The sequence below is a fragment of the Giraffa tippelskirchi genome, chromosome 13 (assembly GCF_054371585.1).
Source record: "Giraffa tippelskirchi isolate mGirTip1 chromosome 13, T2T-mGirTip1v1.2.pri, whole genome shotgun sequence".
In the NCBI taxonomy this organism is placed as follows: domain Eukaryota; kingdom Metazoa; phylum Chordata; class Mammalia; order Artiodactyla; family Giraffidae; genus Giraffa; species Giraffa tippelskirchi.
The window spans coordinates 33514407-33536736 of NC_137287.1; the positions used below are offsets into that span (position 1 = coordinate 33514407).

A 22330-nucleotide genomic window follows, 5' to 3' on the forward strand; every position below is an offset into this window, starting at 1 on the left:
GATTTTCATCTGCCTGTTGAAAGTCTCTGAAAAAATGTCAGTAGTCACCACAGATTTTAAAATAACGACTTATATTGATGATTCCTATCGTCACAATTTAAACCACCCATTTAAAGCATCCACTTTATTGTGACCATCAACAGTCAAATTTTGAACATTTTTGTTACCCCCAAAGCAGTTCTATATTCAGCCCCAGGCAGCCCCCAGTCGACCCTCTCCGTGCCTGTTGTGGATATTGTGTAACTGCCTCACACTTTGTGTAGCCTCTGGCGTCTGGCTCCTTTCTGCAGCACAAGAGGGAAGGATCAGCGCTCCATCCTTTTTTATTGCTCAATAGTATTCCGTCTTGTGGAGCCTTGCCGTGATTTGTATGGGATCAGAAAGATGTGCAGGCTCTCATGATTCTGTCCTCTGTAAGAGGTTTTTTTCAGTATTTTTAAAAGGGACTTGGAACTTTGTTGAGGATGTGATTCACCGCCAAATCTAATCAGCTGGGTGGTGCGGGGTGAGGGTGTATCAGTGTCAGTGGAGGGTTGTTAGCAGCAGTAGAGACACATGGAGGCACTTATTAGGTTTCTCCCATGCACAACTCTGCGACTTGCTGACAGTCCGCTGGCGCTGGCACGGAAGGCCACCTGGCCCATGGGCTGCGAAGGAAGACGGTGGCAGGTGGGTGAGCGAGGCTGGAGCACGTCCCTGTGGGCTTCTCCCCGCGTGCTGGTGCCATCTTCACAAAGCAAAGGGGCCAGGAGGCAGACAAGCCCCCAGGCATCGAGGAACGCGGGGCTCCTTTGCTGCACCCTCCTCATTGCTGGCAGACCGTCTCCTGCAGGAGCTCCGCGGGGAGGGGCCTGGGTTGCAGGGTAGCTCACGTGGCACACATCCACCAGGTAGCTTGGTCTCTGGACTGTCATTGCTGAGCTGCTGGGTAGGTGGGTTATGCCTCTCATTATTTGCCAGGTTAGAAATTAAAAATTAGTCACTCATTTAAAAGTAAATAAACCAATATGTGGTAGCACATTTAATACAGTGAGGTTTTTTGGCCATGCAGCACAGCTGTGGGATATTAGTTCCCCAACCAGAGCCTCTGGCAGTGTAAGCAGAGTACTAACCACCGGATTGCCAGGGGATACCCACATGTGCAGCAGATATTTTCTAAAACAAAAGTTTACTGAGGAATGGCATTCTTTATACATTTTGCAGATTTATTGTCAGACTTGATAGGAGACCGCTGGATTCTCACATCTGCTTTTGCTGTCAGTTGCGATGCAAATTTTACTGGAGATATAAAGAAACCCAGTTTTACAGAGGTACATAGTACTTACAGAGATAGAGCCTTGTCAGGTCATTGTAGCAGTTCATACTACACCACAATTTGGTAGCTTCTTAGGTTAATTGCAACATGCAATTTGAAAACCCTATGAATTAACTTTTCATGTTCTATTACATTAAAACTTACTGGTTTGTCTTGAACTTTGAATGCTGCATTTCTAATACTATTCGTTTGTCATTTGAAAGTTTCAATTCACAGTTTACAGACCTTTTAAATGTTGGCATATTTCATTGTACAGTTACATTAAAAATCCCTTAAAACATTACATTTTCATTCAGCCCATCGCTGTTACCTAATTGGGAACAGAGTTGTAGTTAAATCTCCAGAAAGCTCATGGCACAAAGAGAGCGGTGTTTTCGATCTGTACGTTAGAGTCACCACTACTTGGCAGGTGAAAATGAAAGTGAAAGTCATTCAGTCATGTCCGACTCTTTGCAACCCCATGGACTATACAGTCCATGGAATTCTCCAGGCCAGAATACTGGACTGGGTAGCTGTTCCCTCCTCCAGGGGATCTTCTGACCCAGGGATCGAACCGAGGTCTCCTGCATTGCAGGCGGATTCTTTATACCAGCTGAGCCACCAGGGAAGCCCAAGAATACTGGAGTGGGTAGCCTATCCCTTCTCCAGGGGATCTTCTCGACTCAGGAATCGAACCGGGGTCTCCTGCATTGCTGCTGCTGCTGCTGCTGCGTTTCTTTCCCAAATCAGCCACTGGGGAAGCCTTGCAGGTGAAGATGGTTGGATGATAATTAGCAACTGGCAGCCAAGTTGTCCACAGCAGCTAATTCCAGGTTCAGGCAGCATTGGGTGGTCCCCCGTAGTGGGACATTGTCCTGTGGTCCCACACACACACTTAAAAATGTATAGAATGTATTTTATGTATGCATAAAAATGTATAGGCTCCATTAAGATGAACAGATACTCTGTGAGAATTCAAGGAGAGGACAATTAAGTAGAAATAATTTGTGATTTTGATTATTTTGCTTTCTGCTCCTTCATCATGGCCAGAATTCAACTTCCTGTCCTCTTTGGGTCTTTCCCCTCACTTTCTCCATTTTCCAGTAGCTTGTGTGGAGCAGTTGGAGGAACTCTGAATTGATCTGAATTTAAACATAGCTTTTGAAACATCACACCTTATTTATGTACCCGAGTTCACTGGAGCAGAGTGTGTATCTGACCTCCTGTTTTCCTGGCTTCCTGACGTTCCTGACTCCCTCTCCCCCTAGAGAAAACGAGCTGTGCTGCAGTCATTGATGTACACGACCGCCCGCAGGTCTTGGGGTAGAAAGACTCAGACCTGCCTCTTTTATGCTGTCTGTTTTCTTTTTCCATGTGGATAAAGTTCTGAACTCGTAACCCAAGGCGGTCTTTATTTAAAGAGTTGGTAAATCATATTCTTCTCCTTGCCCTGCAGGTGTTTTTTCCCTTTGGTTTTACATACAGTGAATTTGGTTGTGTGGTCAGCGGCTCGTTGCAGTTCGGGTGCAGATCTGTGTGTGCCCCCTGGCCCAGCGGGACCCAGAGCAGCCCCTCACGCCGAGCTGCTCGTATGTCTCCGTGCAGTCTTGTCATCTTGCAGAATCGTACAGCTTGTAACCTGATCAGTAGTTCGTTGCTTTTTATTGCTGGGCTCAATTCCACGGAGGGACATCTGGGTTGTCTCCAGTTTTTGGCAGTTACAAATGAAGCCACTATAAATACCCATGTTCAGGCTTTTGTGTGAACATGAGTCTTCATTTCTCTAGAGGAAGGTGTCGAGTTGTTGGGTGAGGCGTGCTCCGTGGGGAACTGCCCACCTGCTTGCTGTCCACGTGCCTGGGTCCTCGCCACCCCCTCCTCAGCCTTGCCAGTGGTTTCACCTCAGTCATCTTATAGGTGGTGGGCGTTTTAATTCACAGATATCTAATAGCTCAGGCACACATCTTTCTGTTTGTTTATTTGCCATCCTTGTACCCTCTCTCACGTGTCTGCTTAAGTATTGGGCTTTTTAAAATTCTTATTACTGTCAAGTTTGGAGAGCTCTTTATATATTTAGTGTAAGTCCTTTGTCAGGTGATCTGAAAATATTTTCTCCCAGCCTGTAGCTTGTCTTTTTTTTCCCTTAATGGTGTCTTTACAGAGAAGTCCATTTTATCAAAATTCTCTTTTATGGATCTTGCTTTTGTTGTTATGTCTGACAATTCTTTGCTGGGTATCACATGATTACTTTTTAAAGTTTAAATGTTTGTTCACCTAAGGTCCATTATGAGTTAGTATTTGTGTAAGGTGCAAGGTTGCAGTTTATTTATTTTTGCCTATGAACGTCCAACTGTTTTTTACTGTTTGTTGAAAAGACTCTTTTCCTCTGAATTATTGCACCTTTGTCAAGAATCAGGCAGTAATGTTGACGCGGACCTTTTTGTGGGCTCTCCTGTTCTGTTCTGTGTCCACCCCTTTGCTAACACAGCTCTGTCTCAGCTGCTGGAGCAGCTCAACTGCTCCTTTCGGAATTGTTTCCCTAAGTGCTGAGAATTTGACTGGAATCGTGTATCAACATACCGATCAATTTGGGGAGAACTGAGGTCTTCACCCCTTGGACATGGTCTGTCTCCTGCTCTGGTGACTTTACCTGGGAAACTGGTCTTCCTCCCACTTGCTTTCGCCACTAGTTTTTTTAGAATGTCTTGGATGTAAGTGTTCCTTGATAGTCTGGGTGGGCTCCCCAAAAAGGAGAGTCAGCCCTGAGTGATAGTCCAGTGGCACCACTGTGGGGAGAAGAAAAAACATCAACCAGAAACGGCTTGGTCCTCTGTCCCAGGCTCTTCTGTTTGTGGCTTTATACAAATAAAGGAACTCCCCTGACATGGGTTGTGCTTGACTGGTTTGTTAAAGTTTTAATTAGCACAGTCAGAGTATGCATTTTAAAATCTCTTCATCTGCTTCTGACCCCATTCCTCAGCCCCGGGTTTCCTTGTGTCTGTGAGTAGACAGTGCGGGCGTTTAAGGGTGGGTGTTGGCTGCCCAGGTGTACAGGGACGACCTTCACGGTCACAGACAATGGAGGCAGTCCTTTGTGTGGGGTCTGCTGGAGGAGTCCTGCTGCCCCCTGCTCAGCGGGGCGGCTCTGCCCCCTCCTCCGTCCCTGCTGCAACCTGGCTGGGCGCTCTCAGGCCTCAGGCTGTCTTCCACTGTGCCTTTCTCTGCACTGTGGGGTTGCAGAGAGTCTTGGACAAGACTGAGCAACTGAACTGAACTGATGGGTGGTTTTACCTTTTCTGTAAAGGCATGTGTACTTGCTGAGGCAACAGGAGGGCAAGCAAGACTCCATCCAAGGGGTGAACACTGTGTACTTAATGCATGAGGGGTGTTGTCCTGCCCACATGCACCGCTTTGTTCCCTAAGGACTTCCTGCTCACTGAGTCCTCTCTGGGTGGACCTTCTCCGTTAACAGTCTTGCTTTCTTTAAAACTGCACGAAGATGGGGTGAATTCATACACACAAACAGTGTTTTATTTATAAACATTGTGTGTTTTTCAAGACACCACCATGGATTTGTTTTTTGTTTTTTTAATTGATTTATTTTTGGCTGTGCTGGGTCTTTGTTGCTGCACGGGCTTTTCTCTAGCTGTGGTGGACAGGGGCTGCTCACTAGTTGTGGTCATGGGCTTCTCACTGTGGCGGCCTCTCTTGTTGCAGAGCTCCCAGGCTCTAGGCCTCGTGGGCTCAGTAGTTGAGGCGCATGGGCTTAGTTGCTCCCCGACATGTGGGGTTTTCCCCAACCAGAGATGGAACCCATGTCTCCTGCATTGGCAGGTGGATTCTTTACCACTGAACCACCAGGGAAGCCCCAGAATGTTTATTTATAGAGAAATAGTGCAGAAAGTAAAGCTTTTACACCTGCCTCAGGTGTTCAGCTTCAGTTGGTAAAGAATCCACCTGCAGTGCAGGAGACCCCAGATTGATTCCTGGATCAGGAAGATCCACTGGAGAAGGGATAGGCTACCCACTCCAGTATTCTTGGGCTTCCCTTGTGGCTCAGCTGGTAAAGAATCTGCTCGCAATGTGGGAGACCTGGGTTGGATTCCCTGGGTTGGGAAGATCCCCTGGAGAAGGGAATGGCTACCCACTCCAGTATTCTGGCCTGGAGAATCCCATGGACTGTATAGTCCATGGGGTCACAAAGAGTCGGACGCGACCTTCACTTTTACTTTCAGGTGTTCAGTGCACACAGCACTTCCATGCAGAGCCCTCGGGATGGCCGTGCTCTGTGAAGCTGGTTTGTTCCCATGCAGAATGGCTTGTTTTTTTTCATTCTTGTCCACTCCCCCCAAGAATGCAGCTTTATTGAGATATTCCATATACCCTGCAATTCAGCAGTTTTTAATAAACATATTCACCCATCACTGCAGTCAGTTTATCACGCCTAAGAGAAACCCCTGTGCCCCTCAGCCATCACCCTTCCAGTCTCCCTCTCAGCTCTGGGCAACCAGAGGCTGGTCTGCCTTCTAACTCTGTGGAAATCACTCTTCTGGACACCTGATACAAACGAATGGAGCCATACCACATATGGCCCTTAGAATTAATGAGCGTTTGTGTTTTATAAAGTTTTTCTTTGTGAAACATGTGTAAGTGTAAGAAACATGCTTGTGTACAGTTAGGGGCATGTGTGCTAGTTTTCTGAGAATATAGACATCTAGAAATGACATTCTAAGTCATGACTTTGGCTTTCATAAATATCGCCTTTGGGGAGAATGATTTGACTGTAAGTTTTGACTCTAGCCACTTGGCACCCACTTTGTGATGTGAGACCCTCCGCATCTGTGGGCATCTCCAGTATTTTTCACTGTTGATCTGGTGGATGAAAAGGGGTGTCCTGTTAATTAGGGATGTTGGGCATACTTGTTACTTGTATTTCTTAGGGACCTCTCCTTGGCTGTAGTTGGCTTGTGTCGTCTTGACTTCAGCATCTCGTGAATCCTTTGGCTGTTGCGGGCTGCTCATACTCTCCCTCCGTCCTGGAGCGTCCATGTCGTCCCCCCTCTGCTGGGCTTGCTGGGGCTTGTTTTCCTCTCCGGCAACCGGACACCCCTACACAGTAGAGCAGATGAGACCGGACGTGTAAGAAAGCAGCTGGGACGTAATTATAAGCTCCTCAGTTGTGCTGGGTGCACACCCCTCTTTGAGCCCGGTCGGTGTCCACACCAGTCAGCAGTCGTGGTTTGTGGGGCAGACATGATGGCGGGTTAGCACGGTCCTCCAGAGGACAGACGATTTTTGCATAATGAAGCCAAACGGAGAGCCGCAAACAAATAGTCTTATTTAAGGAACACAAGATTATCCGGGGCCTTCCTTGGGGCGTTATTTTCCTATAACTGACGTAAATCTGAATTATTTAAGAGTTTGGAGCCCACTGTCAGGCTTCAGCACACTGTGTCTGCTTGGAACTTTCAGGAGCTGAGAACCCCCGGTTTAGCAGGGCAGACACCACCCACAAGTGGGCTTCCAGCTCCCTTCACGGAGCCAGTGCATATAAAAATCAAACCCAGAACACATGTTAACATGTGTTAACACCACTTAATGTTGATTAAGTCATGGTCTCATTGTTAATATGACCAAAGGAAGTCTAGAATCACTGGAGGCTGCCCTGCCCAGAGGCCAGGGGTACGAGAGCACAGAAGCGCGGGCACGCGCGCGTGCGCACACACACACTCTCTCTCACACTCACACACACTCACACTTCCTCCCAGGACCAGCTTCGGATGGACGCCTGGGCCCGCGGTAGGTGGACAGGCTCGGTCAGATGGCTGCCTGGGGCTGGCAGCCAGGTCCAGACCCGGACCTCTCAGTCCTGACCCCTGTTCCCAGTGTCACGTGCTTCCGGGCCACAGGTGGTTCCTCTTGGGGATGGGTGCTTGTGTGCACTCAGGGGTTTTCAAGGCCCTGCCCACCCTCTGCCCGAGCCTCACCGCCCACTGCCTGGTTCCTGTTCACTGTGGAGCAGCCTGGCAGGTGCTTCTCAGGACCACTGCCTGGCCGCCCACCCACCTCTGGTCCAGGCCTGTGTGTCTGTCTGCCCTTCTGTCGCCTTAGCCCTTGTGTCCAGGGGCTGCTTATCACTTCTTCCCACTGCCCGGGCCCAGCCTGCTCTTGACACATCTCAACGCTTGCTAAGAGGGGGACTAACCTCTGTGAGAGGAGGGCAGCCCGCTAGGTGGGTTGTGTCTGCAGAAGACCAGTGTCCGGAAGGGAGTCCACCCCTTGAGGAGATGGAGAGCCTGGTAATGTGATAATGGGTTCAAAATGACTTTTTTGAAGCATAGTCGAAGTTTTCCATTTCTAAGAGGTTTCACAGAGGGAGGGATGGCCAGGAAGCTTTTGGACGTGTCCTCACAGCCCACAGGTGCTGTGGTCCTTGCCCAACTGGGCCGGGATGGGGCTGAGCTTGTTGGCAGAGCCTGTGGGCCCTGCTGCCTGGTCGGCACCGGCTCCTTCCTGCCCAGCGGTGCTGGGGTGATTAACTTAACCTGGTGAGAGCCGACAGCTCAGACTGGCCATTCCACCCCAGGGATGTGTCCTCTGTCTCTTCCCTGTCTGTGCGAGGCCTGGCTCGCCCTGAGACTCCCCTAGGGGGACCAGAGTTGACACCGAGCAGAGTTCTCCCACAGAATCGTGGGCTTTGTAGGGGCGTCCGGAATTGTTTCCCAACACCCAGGAGGTTCTGGCTTCTTGGGGAGTGTGACAGCCGACACCTGTGGGTCCCTGCTTTTGTGGAAGCCTTCTCAGACCCCCTCCTCCCCGTTCTCTGCTGAGGGCAGGGCCCCAGCTGCTGCCTGCCTCCCCACCGCCCCCACCCTACCTTGCCCCCACTCCCCACCCCGCCTTCCTCTAACCAGCCCAGCCTCTCAGCCGGGCCAAGCAGGAGTGGTACATCTTCTGTCTCTCACCATTGAGTTATCAGTTGCTTCTTTGAGCTCAGAGCCAGGGGTTTTGTGGATCAGAACCTTGGGAAATCGAGTGTATCTGAATCCTTGAGAGGAAGTGATGGAGCTGAAACAGGATATATATGCACATCTCCGTTTGGACCTGTACAAAACTCTGTTTCTGGATCACTTTGCCTTTTGAAGGTGATCATCTCAGTTGGTGGTTGCTTGATTATGTGTCTGGGCCTGATACTGTGAGCAGCTTTAAAAAGAGAATGCTGAGCGAGAGCTCTGGAGGTTCTATGCAGTCACGCTGATGTGGCTGAGAGAACCCTGCCCTCCCCTCCCCCGACCCCCAGCAGATTCTGCTGCAGAGCCATGCAGATATGGCGGGGAACTGTGCACTTGGACCAGAAGGTGACTCGCGAGCCCAGTGGGGGCCTCATGACACCAAGAGGAGAGGAGGGGGACCAAGCAGAAGCCTGGGGGCTCTGACCTGGAAGTCAGGGTGGACTGGTGGGGTGGGGCTTAAGCTGGACTGGTAAGGTTCTGCTTGACCCATTCAAGGACCCACTCATGTCAAGGTCGCGTGGTGTCTGTGGCCCTCCACTTACCCTTTCTGCCCTTTTAAACCAAGTTGTGGGTTTTGCTCACAGGGCTGTATCACTCGTTGGGGATTTTGAGAATTGCAGGAGGCAGAGTGAGTTCTGAGTGGAGAGTGACTCTGTCGTGGCTGGACCCTCGTGGTCCAGCTACCTCCTGGGGGCAGCATACAGACTTAGTTGGAAGGCCGTGAGGTTTTATTGAGGTTGTTTGGTCCCCTCTCCCCAACCTTTTTGGGAGAAGTTTGTGAAGTGATGGAACACATCAAGGCCATCAAAGTGGAATTTTCTGTTTTTCTCCTCCAGGAGTGAGATTCAGGTGCTAAATTGGGACCACCTCATTTCCATAGCAATTGGCCAGTGTTCTTTGGGTCAGTGGCTCTGGGTTGTGACATCATAGAGGTCTGGGAAGAGTAAAGCTGGATATAGGCACAGGGAGCCCCAGTAAAAAAGGAGGAAATACAGGCTTTGTAACTAAACAGGGGAGGCTTTTGTGTTTCTGAAGTCACTCTTTTAAAAAGGTATTTTGTGCCATATGTATATGTTAAAATTTGCCACTGATACTATCACAATGCTGTTGTCAAAAGGCCTACTAATCATGAGTAATGGAAATGATCTGTTGTATTTCTGGGCATCACGTGCATATTTCAGAATTATAATCAACTCCTCCCCCCCTCCCTGACATTTAAGTGTACCAGAGACTTGGTCTGTATATTTGAGGCATTCTGTATTGTCACTGGTGTTTGTAATCATTGTGTCATCGTTCATATTTGGCTGAATGAGAGTTAACATATCTGGGAAAATTCCAGCTGGGCCAGATATGAAATTCAGAATAGGATCAGTTTATATGGTGATAAATAAACATAAATGCTAGTGTTGCACTTCTTCCTTGATGATAAAAACAGCCTTATCATTTAGGATATTTCTGGAAGCCTAGTTCAGATTTTGATATCAGGCACTTCCATCATTTAATTCTGGTCCAGGGATTTACTGTGTCTTAATTAAATTTTTAATCCTTTTGTTGAACTAAGTCATTCATGAGGAGCTTATTTTAACTGGATATTCAGTCCCTTAGGAGCTAGACTTGAGTTGCCGACCTTTTCTCCAAGGGTCCCATGCCAGTTGGTTGGGAGGGCCTGTTGCTGACAGTTTGCCCATGTACGTCATGGGCCAGCCAGGGGCCTTTTCTGCAGTTTCACAGCCACTGGCCTGGACCACTGTCACCATGCCTGTTGAAGGGTGGGAAATTGGTCACCCCAGCAGGAATGTGTACTATGTAAAAGATGGGGCGGTGCTCAGGAGACCCTCATTCTAACCATGGAACCCTACCCGCCTTGCCTTTGGGAGCCAACTTCAGAGAAACTTTGGTCATTTTTGCATGTGTGCCCTACCAACCATGCTTTAAAACTCTTCTACAGACCCGAGGGACTATAGTCAAAGTACCAAGCACATGTCGAGCAAATGGCTTCAAGATTTCTAGTGCATTCATGTGACGTGTGTGTGTCTGCAGTGAAGAATCACTGCTGCTTCAGAACTTCGTGCTAGTTTGTGTTCTAGTCCATGTTTGTTTATTGGTGTAAAGGGCAATAAGAATTTACATAGTCTTACTCCAACAAAACTCATCTCTTTTATAGCAAAGATTGCATATGATGATAGATATGGCATCTTCATTTTTAAAAACTTAATATTATTAACTCAGAACATCAAATAGGTTCACTGAGAACCTTTAGTTCCCTGATCAGCGATTGAACCTGGGCCTTGGGCAGCGAAAGTGTGAGTGCTAACCACTCTGCCAGGGAATTCCCTAAGAACCTTAAAAAAAAAAAACTGCTGTATAATACTCCGTTGGTGGAATGTGCTGTTTATTTCATAGGCCTTTGTAGGATTTTTCCTCAAAATATTTTTTGGTGGTTTGAGGTAATTAATTTAGGAGGGTAAATGTGGAAATTTCAAAGTACTTTTTTAGCATATATGGTTCAAGCTAGATAAGCAACAGGAGAAGGAATTTCTGCTTTCCTTACTGCTTTCCCTGTTTTTTTGTCAGGGTGTCATGATTGAGGCAGCCAGTTTAAAAATTGTGTTTTCATAAACAGCTTTTATGACACCCTGACAAAAAATTAATTAAATGTATATATTGATATTTAGTAGCTCAGCTGGTAAAGAATCTGCCTTCAATGTGGGAGACTTGGGTTTGATCCCTGGGTTGGGAAGATCCCCTGGGGAAGGGAAAGGCTACCCACTCCAGTATTCTGGCCTGGAGAATTCCATGGACTATACATGGGTCACAAAGAGTCCCACATGACTGAGCAACTTTCGCTTTGGGCTTCCCTGGTGGCTCAGACGGTAAAGTATCTACCTGTAATGTGGGAGACGTGGGTTCGATCCCTGGGTTGGGAAGGTACCCTGGAGAAGGAAATGGCAACCCACTCCAGTATTCTTGCCTGGAAAATTCCATGGATGGAGGAGCCTGGTAGGCTCCAGTCCATGGGGTCACAAAGAGTTGGACGCTGAGCAACTTTGCTGGTTTATTGATATTTAATAGAACTGAAACATCAAGATTGGCAGTTGTCTAAATTTGGGTGGTAATACCTGTTTCTTGGCTTCCAAGGAACTCTAAGGTGTGTTTTGAGATACTTAAGAAAAAAAGAACGGTTTATATTCAGGAATTATTTGAGAAATACAACCTGCCAGTTGGGTTTGGAACTTGCCTAGAGGGGGAAGGAAAGGGTGCTGTCCTTGGTGCTGAATCAGACCCACTGCTTGTTGGAGTGGTGTAAAGGCTCTGAAATATTGGAGTCCAAGGACACAGCTATGTAGCTACTTTAAAAACCACATCTCCTGTTTGTAGCTGATATTCTTAATTTCTGTTGGAGTGTCTGAATTGCCAGGGAAAGCTGACCGTACAAGGAAACACAGAACATCATTAGTTGCAGTAAACCGTTCTATATGCCAGAAGGACAGGATTTAAATGCGAAGTATGGCCATTTTGACCAGTAGAGGCTGTTTAAATCCTAAGTCCTGCCAGAAATTTAAAAAATTTTTTTTCTTTTAAACCATGGCCCCATGTCTCGAAGAAGATTATACTTAATGAATGAAGAGGGATGGGAGTGTTACAGTTGGAATTTGCACTTCATATTTGCCAGTCCTTGGTTAAAAGTTTTAAATCCTCACTTCTGATTTTATATAAATGTTTTCCAGGCCAGACTTCAGCAAGCATTTTGCTAGTGATCCTTTCTAGAATCTTTGTTCATTCACATCCTCCCAGGGACCCCCTTTTCAAGTTCCCCACACCCCAAAATGCCATTGCTGTTCTTTGGTATGGATTCATACTTCATATAATTGAAGTGTCCAGTAACAGTTTGAGAATGAGCTTGCTGTTTTAAGGCACGTGTATCCATGATGGAAGATTCTAATGTACACTGTTGTAGTAACCCCTCCCCAACAATATTTTCTCTAGGATTGAGTTTTAATGAGTAGAAACCTTTTTCAAAATAAATTTCATTGCAAATTCAGCAGATTATTGTGTGTTCAGATCCCACTTAGCATTTTGAAAGGGACAAAAAGTTTGTTTTAGCAAACATACCAGTAAGTATCTTTTGGGTTAGAGTGTAATTATTTGGCACTGTTGGAACTTATTAGTGACTAGAAATTGTCCAAAGTACAGATATGTTTTTGTTTACTTGATCCAAGCCAGGAAGGTAAAAATCATGGAATTTCTTTGCTTCCTTTAAAGCTGGAGATACAGATGACCCACCGAGAATTACCCAAAACCCTGTTATCAACGGGAACGTGGCCATGAGTGACGGGCACAGCAACACAGAGGAGGACATGGAGGACGGTGAGTACCCGGGCTTCGTCTCCTGGTGTTGGGCAGAAAGCTGTCGGAAGCAGACACTTCTTCCGTGAGGACTGCTGAGTCTCTTTAAGAGTAGCTAGTTTTCAGGAGGTTGTATCTGAGCAAAATTTAGGAGCCTGGTTCGGTTTTGAATTTCATGATTGCCTGCAAATTTCAAGGTAAGTTGATTCTCCCCAGCCTAGGCGAGAAGGTTGAAATACATTAGCCTGTAATTGACGGGTATTTGCTCAGGCCTGCAGTTAATTTTCCAGCCACTCCTAGTATACAGAACAAGTACCTTACTGTCCTTTCCTTTTCGTCTGCAGCACGATACTTCTAGACACTGGAACGGGCTTCCCGTTGCCTTCCTATTGTAGCAAGTGTATCAGTTGTCTGTAGCTGATAACTCCTCCCCCCTCCGGTTAGGTTCGAAACCAAAATCAAGCTTTGGGCTTCATCCCCCAGACTGACTTTTGGTCTTTTATCTTCTCTGTGCAAAGTACACACGTTTGTACGTGCATGGGCATTTTGGGCCTAGGGAAGCACTTTCTCTCGAGGCTATTTCTTCATTATGCCTTACCAGACTGGTGTGACCTGTGCGTTTGCCAGGTCGACCCCACGAGAAGGTAGCAGCCAATAGTCACTTTATGCGGCCCCCCGGAGTCTTGCAGTGTGATATGAAACCGTGTTCTGTCAAAAGCGTGTCCATCAATCCTCATGAGGGTTGTGTCCTTCCCAGGGGTGTAACGGGGCAGTTGAAAGAAACCGTCAGTCACGGGCTGCACCACCAGAAGGACTGCTGTTCAGACCTCCTGCCAAAAGTTCAGCCTCCATGAGAAACTGCAGCCGTAGTTGAGAGTTCTCTCACAGTGCGCTTTACCCCTGGCAGCGGGCTGAGGCCATATCTGAGGAAGGTAAAGAGGCGTGGTCTGACCCGCTGCTTTGTTACCTGTGGAGTGCGCTTTCCACCACAGACGAGAGGGCGACGGTGTGGGGGTGGCCCCCCGGCTGCGGGGGCCCTTTGGTTCCATCGCAGACCCTGCAGACGCCAGCAGTGGTTCAGAGAGCGCCGCAGGGAAGGCCCAAGGCAGGGGTCGATGGTAGCCTCTCCCAGAGCAGGGACCCGCCCCAGCCGGCCAGAGCCCTGCACACAGCTGGTGCCACAGAGCAGGCTCGTCCTGGCGTCGCCCCAGGTGTTCTTGGGGTGGGGGGTCTCGGGAGGAGGCGCAGATGTGGACTCAGGAGCAGGCTTCCGAGGCCTCCAAGGCCTTTTGCTGGATCCTTCTTGGTCAGAAAGGGCCGTCCTGTACTTGTAGGATGCCGTGTTATCCCCTCCTCCCCTCCCTGCCCCCCCCCGCCCTCCCCAAGTCGTGACAGTTCCAAATGTCTCTCAAAGTGGCTAGAAGTCTCCCGGGGGCCCCAGATTGCCTCACCTGAGAACCATTGTGAGGAGATCACAGTGTACACAACACCCCTTTCCTTTTGAGGCCAGTTGTACTAAATTATTAGTAGTCAGTGATGGTGTTATGGAACCTAAAAGCAGAAATGGTCCTACTGCTAATTATCAGCTGGAAAAAGCACTTTACAGGACAAAGTAGCAGTGGTCTTCAGTACCCTTTGTTCCTGGTCTTCTGAAAGGCCCAGGGGCAGGAGCATGAAAAGACGGTGACTGTGGGGTGGGGGGCCACGATGATAGTTATTTTGAACCACTTAATGGCAGAATCTGTGTGTGCGAAAAGTGTTCAGAAATCTGCAGAACGTTAGAGGAGTGCTGGGTTAAGCGTGTTTCTTTACTGAGTACTTCTGAGCTGTCAGCCTCCTAACATCTTTCTCCGAAAGCCTTTTTTGTTGTTGTTGATGATTCCCCAAGCCTCTGAAACGCCAGAACTTCTTTTTACTGAATGTCCTTGACATCGTAATGTAGGGAGGGTACCCAGTGTGGGGAACCATGGGTTAGGATCCTCAGTCTTACCGAGAAGCCTTCGTGGTGGGGGAGGCTCTTACACGGCAGTTAAGTGGCTGACAGCAGTGGTGGGAGAAATGTCCAGTTGAGGTAGTGATTGTTGTAGATCTAGGTGGTTGGTGCCTGTGAAGCAATAGTTCTTAATTTTTTTTCCTGGGGATTAACTGGGATGTGCAAAGACTTGTATTAGAACGAATAATTGAGGTTTGATACAGCTTCTGCCAGAGTGCCCTTTGGGGGAACTTCAGGCCTGCCTTTTGGAGGACCAGGTTTTCTGCCAGGGTGTGTGAGGGCAACAGGCGGCACAGGCTCGCCGACCAGACGCTGGCATGGTCAGTCAGTGTCCCATGGTGCTCAGGCAGGTCAGAGTCTATTTGGATGAGGCAGTAATCCGGGAGGGTAGGAGGTGGCCTTCGTAATCCCAAGTGTACCACTTTTACCCAGAAGGGTTTCATTTTGAAGCAATTGCAGGTAAAGCTGCATAAGTAGTCTGTGGAATCCCAGATCTTGCACCCATTTCCCCCTCTAACTCCTCAGAAGACGGTCTCCAGGCCAGCGCTGTCCACCAGAGAGGGGCTTCCTGCCTGCTGCTCTCCTGCACCCCCACCTGTCTGGGCCTGCTGGTACTAGTGCAGGTTCTCAGCTGCTCCGTCAGTGGCACGAGCTCGGCGGGCAGCCGTGCTCTGGTCTCGGCCACCAGTGCCACAGGTCCGAAGGGCTCGAAGGCAGGGGGAGGCAACATGTTTATTCACATGAAGTCCCACATCAAACCTCCTGATTAGCATATTGTGGAAGATAATCTTGTGCCTTGGGCAGCATCTCACATCTGGTGTGTGATTCAGCAAGCGTGAACTTCGTGGGGGAGGGGAGGGGAGGAGGCGGGCCAGGGCGGGGAGCGCCGGAGGGCTGGCTGGTCCCCGACCCGTGTCAGGCGCGTGTGGTCCTGTTTAAGATTAATTGAGGATTTTGACTATGAAGTGTGGGGAGGAAGAGCAAAAAGGCATTTTTTTGTCTGTATACAACTCATCCTACGAAAAGTTGAATGGTAACTGAAAGTCACGTAGGTGGGAGCTTGTGACGTCATGTCTTTGGGTCCCCGGAATGTCTCCTGTCATCACCGGATAGCGGCTGGTTTAATCGGGCTCTGGGTTTGGTCCCCTAAACTCTTTAAGATGGCGTTGGTCACTGTGTTTAGTGTCCACGGATCTTGGGTCCTGAGACCTCCCTGTGACACCTTGGATGAGACAAGCTGTTTAACCTCAGCAAGCCTCAGTGTCCCCACCTGTAGCATGGGAGCTGAGTCGCACCTGCCTTGCCTGGCTGCGGGGTTTGGACGCTGCTCAAATATGACGTGTGTGGCTGTGGAGGAGCGGCCCGCTTCTTTCCCCAGCACTCTAGACCACATTCTCTGCAACAGGCATCTTGCCTTTTCCGTGGACTCTTTATCTCGGGAAGGGATGAGGGTGACTCCTGCAGAGGCCCGAATGCATCGCACGCCGTGCAGCTGCTCTTCCTTTGAGGGCCTCTGCAAAGAGCTGGGTTACGAGTAGTAAAACAAGTGAGGACAGAACCTTTAAATGGAGGGAAAAGTGCTGTTAGCACATCCTTTGGGGTTTTCTTTCTTTGGTAAAGAATACTACCCTCTCATGAGGACTGATGGACATGTTTTCATAAGAACAAATTCAGCCACAGTGGAGGTAGTTGGTGTGTGCTGAGAAGTCAGCACCGCGGTGCCCCGAGTGGAGCGTGCAGGGCCTGGACGTGTTCTCGGCACGCTCTCCCTAGGCCTGAGAACCCTACTTGTGCCTGGGTACGGGGGTGACAAAGTAGCCCCTGCTGCTTAGTCAGAAAAGGCCCTCCTGTTACTCTGTAGGTCACCTGTGGCCCTCAGTCCCTGGGGGCCTGTGAACTGTCCCCTCCTGCCACGAGACAGGCTCATAAAAAGCAGGGAAGTGCTTGGAAAGTGGCAATTTGTCCTTCCCGCTGCAATTTGTCCTTCCCGCTGCAGTTTTCTTATGTGCTGGCCAGTAACAGGTTTTTTTGGGGGGAGGAGGTGGGCAGCTGGAGAAAGCTGATGGGTTGTCGGCGCTAATTATGACAGCCTGGGGTCACTTGAAATGAGTAGTCACCAGCAGAAAAGGCTAGAATTCAAAATGTGACTTTTTAGTTTAATTCTTATCAGTGCTTTGCTTTTTATTGGAGGAAACCTTGATTTCTTAAGTTGGCCTTTGGTCTTGCTGAGTAAATTTAACAGTTCATTCTGTTCATGTCCAAAGGAATACTAGTTTCTTCGTTCTACCCCCACCCCCCGCCCCAAATATTTCCCCTTAGAGAATCTAGTGTGGTATTTCACCAAAATAGTGAATGGATGAAGTTAACGTTTATTTTTAGCTAACTTCTTAGGAATGGTCTCATCTCTAAACAGTGCTGCGCTTCCCAGGAATGGCTGTCCCCACTCCTCGGAAGGCCCTGTTTGCCTGCAAATCCATGTCTCTTCTCTACCCTCAGCCCAGGTCTCAAGCCCTTTTCTTTTCCTTCCTCAAGCCCTGTCCTTAAACAGATGTGACGGGAGAAGTTTATTCCTTTCCTCCAGCCTCTCCACTCACTGCAGATTACTTGGGAATTAAGACAGAGTAGAGTAGACGTTCTTAATCACACTGAGCCAGTCTGGTGGGAAGGCAGGTGCCTGTTGCTGGCCCTCTGAGTCTGGGGTTTCATTCACACAAACTGTATGTCATCTCACAATTCAGATTGTTATTAAATTGGAGATGATGTTCTCCTTTCCCCAGAGGGTTAGGCTTCAGTGGTTGAATTGCTGTTGTAGCGAATGTTTATCCCAGGTTTGTCCTGCTTTCAGTGTTGTCCGACGGTGCCCGGGCCCTGTGATTGACAAAGCGTTCTCTTGCAGACACGAGTTGGCGCTCCGAGGCAACCTTTCAGTTCACTGTCGAGCGCTTCAGCAGACTGAGTGAGTCGGTCCTTAGCCCTCCGTGTTTTGTGCGAAATCTGCCGTGGAAGATTATGGTGATGCCACGCTTTTATCCAGACAGACCACACCAAAAAAGCGTAGGATTCTTTCTCCAGTGCAATGCTGAATCTGATTCCACGTAAGACAGTTTAAATGATGCAATTACAAATCCACAATTAGTTATAAGCCAGATTGGCCTCTTTGAATTTTGGATTTCTCTGTGAATTTCCTTGCTGCCTCTACATAGCAATTTGATTTTCAATTAGATTCAATACATTTCCCTCTTTAAAAACTCACTGGTAGGTATTATCTCCAAACTAGAAAAGGTGTATATTTTTCCTGCAAATAGAACACTAAACTTTGTGTATGTGAGAATCTATCTGCCTGTGGAACATGAAATTAGGGCCTCTCTGGACTACCTTAATTCTTATTCTACCAATAACTGCCAGAGGGGAAGATGGTAGTTAAGGAAAACTCTCCAGGCAGACATCCACACTGTATGTTAACTGATTCTGTGGGTTATTCAAAAAGGTAAAGTTAAAGACCAAACTCTTGCTGCCCATTGTTTCCCAGCAGCATAGTTGAGCAATTGTTTGAGGGGATCCCAGCTCACTTTTCCTTTTCTCATTCTACATTGACCAGCCCAGGAGAAGGCCGCCTCCCTGGCCCACATCTCCCTGCTGCCCCCAGGTGGTGGCCCTTGGCACCTTGATGCAGGTGTTACCCGAACAGTTCCCCGCACTGGCGCCAGTGGTCTGCCGAGGCCCCAGGGGACCCAGCTCCTTCCATTTTTCCTCTTTACCTGAGTGTTTCAGAAGCCAGTTTTAAGGAGCAGTCAGGGCCTTGGCTGCGTTTTTACTTCTGTGTTCAGTTCACATTATGATTTGACCTGATCGGACGAGCCTCTGGGCTGGGTTTGCTTAGTCCGGCAGACAGCCTCAGCCTGAGCAGCAGGCGGTTCGGGGTGCAGCCCGCACAGGGGACCCGAGCAGGCAGCAGCCCCTGCCCCTGTGCTCACGAGTCTGCGGTCATGTCAGAGTTCATTTGGAACTGTCCTTCTGTGAGCTCTGAGCTGGGTCTCAAGCATTTAACGTGCAGTCTGCCCCGGACGTCGGCCCCTGCAGTCGTTCCCAGGTCGGAGGGGGGTCCTTCTCGGAGCCCCTGTGCAGCCCGACCCAGGAGCCTCGCAGCACTGGGGGGAGGGGCAGGAGTGACACTTGTAGATCCTGGAGCTTCAGGTCTATTCGTCTAACAACCAAACAGCTTTATCATTCTTCTGTGCTTTTCAAGCAGTCCCACCATATTTGATACTAGAACTACTATCTGACCAAAAAGCTATCGTCTCTTGTCAAATCTCAGGACACTATTTGAAGTTCAAACGCTTGTGTTTTATAGATATCAATAAAAAACTTGAAACCTTTTAGAAATCAAAGACATAAAACGTAGATTGAAATCCCTCCAGACTACACAGGGGCACCCCGGGACCCCCTTAACTTCTTTCTTCATTAAACATGGACATGTGTGCCCTTTATTCCATCTAAAAAAAAAAATGGAAATGATACGGGCGATTTTGTGTGCTCTTAAAAAACGGGGTCGGTGTGGGTCAGACTGTGGACTGAGGCTCAGGTCGCCCTCCTCGCACAGGTCTTGGTCCTGTCACGCGCAGGCGGTGCTGAAGATCATCAACTACAGAGATGATGAGAAATCGTTCAGCCGGCGCATCAGTCACTTGTTCTTCCATAAAGAGAACGACTGGGGATTTTCCAATTTCATGGCCTGGAGCGTAAGTAACAGTTACTCAGACTGAATCATCTGAGCCTCGATCCTCACTCCCTGATTCTTGATTCTTCAGCTCCTCTATCCATTCATTTCGGAGTCAGAAACATTTGCTTTGTGAGTTGGATAGGTAACTGAAAATGGGTTTCCTCCCAATTCCTTGCCGAGGTTATCAGCAGCCAGTGTTTTGATCAGACGTTGTTAGGTAGCCTACTGCTTTTTGGATAGGCTAGATTTCCTTTAAGAAAAATAATACCGAGGCAGGCACGGTGCAGGGAGATTCCAGATTCTCATGTCAGCGCATTGGGGTTGCTTCTGCAGGAGCAGAAGCCAGTTAGGACATAAGAACGCCCTGCTCGGCTCTCTGGAGTGTTCTCAGTGGCCTCCCTGGACCCTGCCTGCTGAGTGGACATGGAGGTCTCGGGTCTGAGATGTGGTCTTCCCCTCCCCCCCGCCCCCCGCTCCTCCCGGAGGCATCCACACTTTGGCTAATTTCATTCAGAGGACAACATTGTTGAAAACAGGCCAGAGCACTGTAGAACTAGAAAGCACAACTTCGGTGTTTTGAAAAAGTAGTGTTTTAATCTGTTAAGTACAGGGCACTAGGGTGATTGTTTGAAATGAAGCGAGCATTCATGTGTTCTCATGCAAGTTGGATATTCTTTTTTTTAAAAAAACAGGAAGTGACTGATCCTGAGAAAGGATTTATCGATGATGACAAAGTTACTTTTGAAGTCTTTGTACAGGCGGATGCCCCCCATGGAGTTGCGTAAGTTTTTCTTTGATTGGGTGCTGTAGTGAAAGGAGCGAGCAGAGGTGCACCCTCTCTGCTCGCCCTGTGGCACACAGACATGTGTGTCAGCTTCATGTTGGTGCCTTTGTGTGGCACATTTATTGAGCAGTTTCTATGAGCCTGGGCTTTCCTGGTGGCTCAGATGGTAAAGAATCCACCTGTAATGCAGGAGATCTGGGTTCGATCCCTGGGTCAGGAAGCTCCCCTGGAGGAGGGCATGGCAACCCACTCCAGTATTCTTTTCTGGAGAATCCCACGGACAGAAGAATCTGGCGGGCTACAGTCCATGGGGTCACAGAGTCGGACACGACTGAGCGAGTAACACACTTCTATAAGCCAGACACACTGCTGGGCTCTGGGACTATAACTGTGGTGAATGAGGCAGCCATGGTTTTACATCCTCAAAGAACTTAGGGACCGGTCGGGCAGAGGAGTTAATAACAGTAACTACGGCAGCATATGTGATTGTTATTTTGTTGGCAGGGTGGGCAGCGCCATGATACGTGTGGTGGTGGGGAGGGGGTGGGGAGCTGGGAGGATGGCCTTCTGTCCCGGGTCTGGGAGGGCTGTGTGCAAGAGCAAGGTTTCGGCCTTGAAGAGTATATAGCTTTGGGTCCTTCATCTGTAAGAAGGGAGAGGGATGGGCAGGGCGTCAGGGGAGTGTGCAGGGGGCGCACCGGAGGCTGAGCTGGTGCGTTGGGATCAGGTTGGAGCTGAACGGGTGTCCTGAGGCCAAGAACTGAAGAAGCACAGTGCGGTCTAGGAACGGGGCACGTTCAGGTGCCCTGGCTGCTCATGCGTGTTTCTCCTCCCACGTGGCCCTCCTCTGGCAGGAGCGCATAGGCTAACCTGGGTGGCTTGGTGGCACTGGGAATTTTAAAAAACAAATGAGATTTGTTGGTTTTCGTATTAATTGGGCTACTCTCAGAGAAATCAGACTCTTCTTTTTGAAACACACACTTGAGCTGTATACTTGAATCATATTCAGATATCCGGGGTCAAGGGTGGGCAACAAGGTGGTATTTCTAGTTAAATTTTTTGTGGGTTTTTTTTTTTGCCCTCGTTTTAAAACCGTGTTCCCCTATACTTATGTCTTTTAACTAAAAAAAAACAAAGCAGATTGGGTTTTTCAGACTTAGCAGTCAAAACTGTCTTACTCAAGAAAACCTAATACCCCCCAGCGTCAGAGTCTTTGCCGACGCTGACCTCACAGGAAACGTCTAGCATTGGCCACATGTTCGCATTGTGCAGAGAGAGAGGGCTCCTCTGCTTCCTGTTACTGTGGGGGGTTGTGGGGGTGCTGCAGACTGTTCACTGTCCTAAGCAGCCAGTGATACAACAGACTCAAGAGGAGAGGCTCTGGGAGTTGAGGTCTGACCCTGTCGGCATACCTGTCCTCACCCATGTATGTGACACTACAGAAAAGAGGGTTTCGGTGGTTTCCACCTTGCATGGACTTACACGTGTGTGTTACACGTGTGCGAGGGAACCAGCCTGATAGCAGTAGACTTTAGCTCGTATGTGGGAGCTGTGCTCTGGGTACACGATGGCCACGCAGCCGCCCCAGTCAGACTGAGTTCCCACTAGTCCCCACACTTGAGTGAACCACACAGGTGACGTTGGAGAGAGCTGGGTGAGCAGGACTCCTGGCTTGGCGACAAGTTACGCCCTTGGAAGCGGGTGCTCGGATGTCACCCCGTGTCAGGAGGGGGCCGGAGGTGGTTGCACAGAGCAGCCGGCCCCAGCCACGTCGCCCATACACATGGCAAAAGCATGGGGGCGCAGCCTTCCCTGAACCTCAAACTGATCTCGTAGGTGGGACTCAAAGAAGCACACGGGCTACGTCGGCTTAAAGAATCAGGGAGCGACTTGCTACATGAACAGCCTGCTGCAGACTTTATTTTTCACAAACCAGCTACGCAAGGTAAATAGATGGTGTTTCTCTTCCTCAACCTTCTCTAGCTTTCCTTCTCTCTGCAGAATTCTGGGGCAAGAACAGCCCAGCCCCAGGCTTGTCTCCAGGGAGGGCCCTGCCTCACGCTTAACACGTAGCTTCATTCCTCGGTGTTCAGACACTTGTGAAGCCAAGTGGTGTGATGAAAAGCTTAGTACAGCCAGCAAACCTAACTTTATTAGGCTACAAATAATCAAGCTTTTT

At 48.8% G+C, this 22330-nt stretch overlaps 1 protein-coding gene and 1 long non-coding RNA gene across 7 annotated transcripts in view; one reads left to right on the top strand and one right to left on the bottom strand.

Moving 5' to 3' along the window:
* The window catches only part of USP7 (ubiquitin specific peptidase 7), a 52962-nt gene that overhangs the window by 12297 nt on the left and 18335 nt on the right, over positions 1–22330 (top strand). For 2 of the 6 annotated variants that reach the window (XM_081559286.1, XM_081559290.1), the window contains exons 1-6: positions 9281–9358; positions 12571–12675; positions 17544–17742; positions 19248–19386; positions 20060–20148; positions 21988–22096. In XM_081559286.1, the coding sequence (XP_081415412.1) occupies positions 12633–12675; positions 17544–17742; positions 19248–19386; positions 20060–20148; positions 21988–22096 (579 nt within the window). In that variant the 5' untranslated portion in view covers positions 9281–9358; positions 12571–12632. Of the gene's footprint in view, positions 1–8607; positions 8653–9280; positions 9359–12570; positions 12676–17543; positions 17743–19247; positions 19391–20059; positions 20149–21987; positions 22097–22330 lie in introns of those variants that run through there. The other 4 variants (XM_081559289.1, XM_081559288.1, XM_081559291.1 and 1 more) reach the window with 4 other exon arrangements.
* LOC145532994 (uncharacterized) lies at positions 999–9199 on the bottom strand. Its single transcript, XR_014073746.1, has 5 exons — positions 8850–9199; positions 8260–8362; positions 7500–7590; positions 5606–6403; positions 999–1780 (listed from the first exon to the last, which is right to left on the bottom strand). It is a non-coding gene; the product is annotated as an uncharacterized LOC145532994 (long non-coding RNA).